The 3,425-nt window shown below is 45.3% G+C and overlaps 1 protein-coding gene across 1 annotated transcript; it reads left to right on the top strand.

Moving 5' to 3' along the window:
- Positions 1 to 228: 228 nt before the first annotated feature.
- Positions 229 to 2,178, top strand: LOC122057711 (benzyl alcohol O-benzoyltransferase-like). The gene is made up of 2 exons (XM_042619927.1): positions 229 to 804; positions 947 to 2,178. The coding sequence occupies exons 1-2, from the start codon at positions 346 to 348 to the stop codon at positions 1,859 to 1,861; spliced, it is 1,374 nt and encodes a 457-aa protein (XP_042475861.1). The 5' UTR covers positions 229 to 345; the 3' UTR covers positions 1,862 to 2,178.
- The last annotated feature ends 1,247 nt before the right edge of the window (positions 2,179 to 3,425 follow it).

Genomic DNA, 3,425 nt, shown 5'->3' on the forward strand with positions numbered 1-3,425 from the left:
AAAGACATCAACCCTTACCAACCCCTGACCCTGACTCAGGGTCAGGTCAGGACCAAAATTTTTGGATCGATACTTGTTCGGGATCGGGGCGGGTTCGGGCCATCGGGGCCAAACTTGCACCCTTACTTTCAATACAGCTTCTTTATTCGGACCACATGTGTAGACCAATCCACTGGTCCTTCCCGGTCAGACCGGGTCATGTTCTCACTTCCCACTATATATAACCGTCCTAACCATGATAGAAATACAGAACATGATCAGAACCAAGCAAATATTATCTCTTATCTATCTCACTATTGCACCTACCTTTCCAATCTCCGGCGACAGAACTAACTTTCCGTTATCATGACATCCTCTTCTTCAACATCGTTGACCTCCTTAGTGTTCACGGTTCAAAGGCGTGAATCGGAGTTGATTGCACCGGCTAGACCTACACCTCATGAATTCAAGTATCTCTCAGACATAGACGACCAAGAGGGTCTACGGGTCCAAATTCCGTCGATACAGTTTTACCGGAACGAACCGGGGATGAGAGGATATGACCCAATTAAGGTCATAAGGAAGGCAATAGCAGAAGCTCTAGTGTTTTACTACCCATTTGCTGGTAGGCTCAGGGAAAATCCTGGAAGGAAGCTAGTGGTTGAGTGCACCGGCGATGGTGTCTTGTTCATCGAGGCGGACGCCGATGTAAGCCTGGACCAGTTCGGTGATGCACTTCAACCTCCATTCCCTTGCTTAGAGGAGCTCCTTTACGACGTCCCCGGATCTGATGGTATTCTTGGTTGCCCTCTGTTACTGATTCAGGTAAATTAATTAAGGATCTCTATTTATCTTCAACTTTGATAGCCTGAAACACAGAAATCGAGAGAGACAGAGGGAGAGAGAGAGATAGAGGGGGAGAGGGTGGACCGGTGGAGTAATTAACACCCTCGATTTGTGGATGCAGGTGACCCGTCTGATATGTGGTGGATTCATTTTCGCCCTCCGGTCGAACCACACCATGTGCGATGCAACCGGCTTGGTCCAGTTCTTATCTGCTGTGGGTGAAATAGCACGTGGCGCACGGCCACCCTCCGTGTCTCCCGTGTGGAAGAGGGAACTCCTCAACGCAAGAAAGCCACCACATGTGACATTTTTGCACCACGAGTACAATGAGTTGCCCGATACGAAGGGTACACAAGCCTCTCTTGACGACATGGCCCACCGATCTTTCTTCTTTGGCCCCGCTGAGGTGGCCGCTTTGTGGAAGCACGTGCCTCCGAACTTCCACTCGTGTTCCAGATTTGAGTTGTTGACGGCATGTCTTTGGCGATGCCGCACCATCGCTATCCAACCCGACCCGAATGACGAAATGCGTTTAATGTGCATCATTAACGTACGTGCCAAGCTCCGACCGCCATTACCGGTCGGATTCTATGGCAATGCGTTGGCTTATCCGGTGGCAATATCGTCGGCGGCGAATCTATGTCAGAACTCGTTAGGTTACGCGTTGGAGTTGGTGAAGAAAGTGAAAAACAGTGTGAACGACGAATACATGAGATCGGTGGCGGATCTGATGGTGATGAAGGGGAGGCCTCCATTTACGATGGTGAGGACCTATCTTGTTTCGGATCTAACCCGTGCCGGGTTTAGAAATGTGGATTTTGGGTGGGGGAAGGCGGTATATGGTGGGGCAGCCTTGGGGCGGGTGGCTAGCTTCCAGATACCGTTCAGGAACCACAAAGGAGAGGATGGGATTGTGGTGCCGATTTACTTGCCTCAGCCGGTTATGGAGAGGTTTGTGAAGGAGATAGAAAGGATGATTAAGGAGCCTACCATGGATCGAAGTGACAATACTAATGCCATCAAATCCGCTATGTAAATTAATGGTTTAGATCTCCAAATATAAAGTAGAATGAGGGTCTGTGTCTTCGTTAAGAGCGTCACCTGGCTGTCGATGGAACTGTCTAAGGCGTCATTATTTTTCTTTGTATAATTCTTGAGTTCACATCTTCTGCAGCCAGCGGTGATGTGCGGTAAACATCAGACGGCTGAGAATGTCTAGACACAAGCCTAAGGGACTCTCAGCCACCTAATGCTCACTATATCATTACAGCGATTGCTGACGATTTTCATGTGTTCGTTTCGTTGTTTGATTAATGCCACCATTGCATGAATGTAATTCCAATTGCTTGGGCAGTCAAAGACATTGTCCCATGAAATGACCCACTGTGCTCGCCCAGGGCGCAGGGTTAGCATTCTTCATCCTATTAAGTATTCACTATTCCATCTATTTCTTGCAGGAAGCTGAGGTTTCAATTGATTCAAGGGAAGTTGGAAGGAAGGCAAGTAAAATTTTGCAAGTCTAAAAAGAAGAATTTTTTGTAGCCATTACTCAATATGGTTATATCATTAACTTCAAATCCTTCTATATTTAGTTATGAAATTTTACTTCCATAAATTTCCCTTGCAACCAAACCCAACTAAACGGAGCATAGGGTTAGATTTTCTTGGATCCCCAATATTCAAGTTTTGTAGGGTTCTGGTTGTAACTGAGCATGCTTAAAATCTATCCAAAAATGTCCTTATTGGTCTCCTTGTGTGAAGTCCACACTATTTTTTCAAGGAAACATCTTCTACCATGTTTTTTAGGGCAGGGGAAATCACTAGTTTTGCATAGTGGTGTCAATTACAGGCCCACACGGGTAGCTGGTCAAACCCAATTGGTCGAATCCAAAATTTACCCGACCTGATTCTAAATGATCGTTTCTGGTGCAAGGGTGCAACCGGAAAGACGTCTGATTGGAACCAACCAATTAATAGTCCGACTTAGTCTAATATGTTTAAAGCCCGTTTAGAGCCCATTCAGTCGACACATTTAAAACCACTTATAACCCACATAGGTCATGTTTAAAGATTAATGCCTCATTAGCCCATTTAAGGCCCATCTAAAACCTGTTTAGCCCGATTTTTAGTATCTTGATCAATTACCTCTACCTGACTGATAAGGATATAAATGGGACCATACCAAGCCTATGGGACCTGATTACTTAAACAGGTAGGTCAGTGTGTGAAGTCCTAATGTGAGGAACTTATTCTCCCTCCACCTTGCAATATAAAGAACTCTTTCCATCAAAACCTTTAGCAACGCTTGCATGACAAATATAGAAGGAGAACTTTCACTTATAAATAAACCCTTAATTCAGACAATAAAAGGGAGAGAGAGAGAGAATTAGAAACCCCCAAACCTCGCCCACTTCCACCCCCCCTAAAAAAAGAAAAAGAAAAAAACTTCTCCTCCAACCAATGATTTCTACTATTTCCAAATGAGATCCCATATCATAGAGTTCAGGGATTAAAGAGTGATCGTACGACTGAGAGGATCTGAGCACGTATTCTAAGGTCACACTAGCCCTAAAATCACCCGCCAGTCATGGACTCTATGT

Source organism: Macadamia integrifolia, chromosome 2 (assembly GCF_013358625.1).
Source record: "Macadamia integrifolia cultivar HAES 741 chromosome 2, SCU_Mint_v3, whole genome shotgun sequence".
NCBI classification, from domain to species: Eukaryota; Viridiplantae; Streptophyta; class Magnoliopsida; order Proteales; family Proteaceae; genus Macadamia; species Macadamia integrifolia.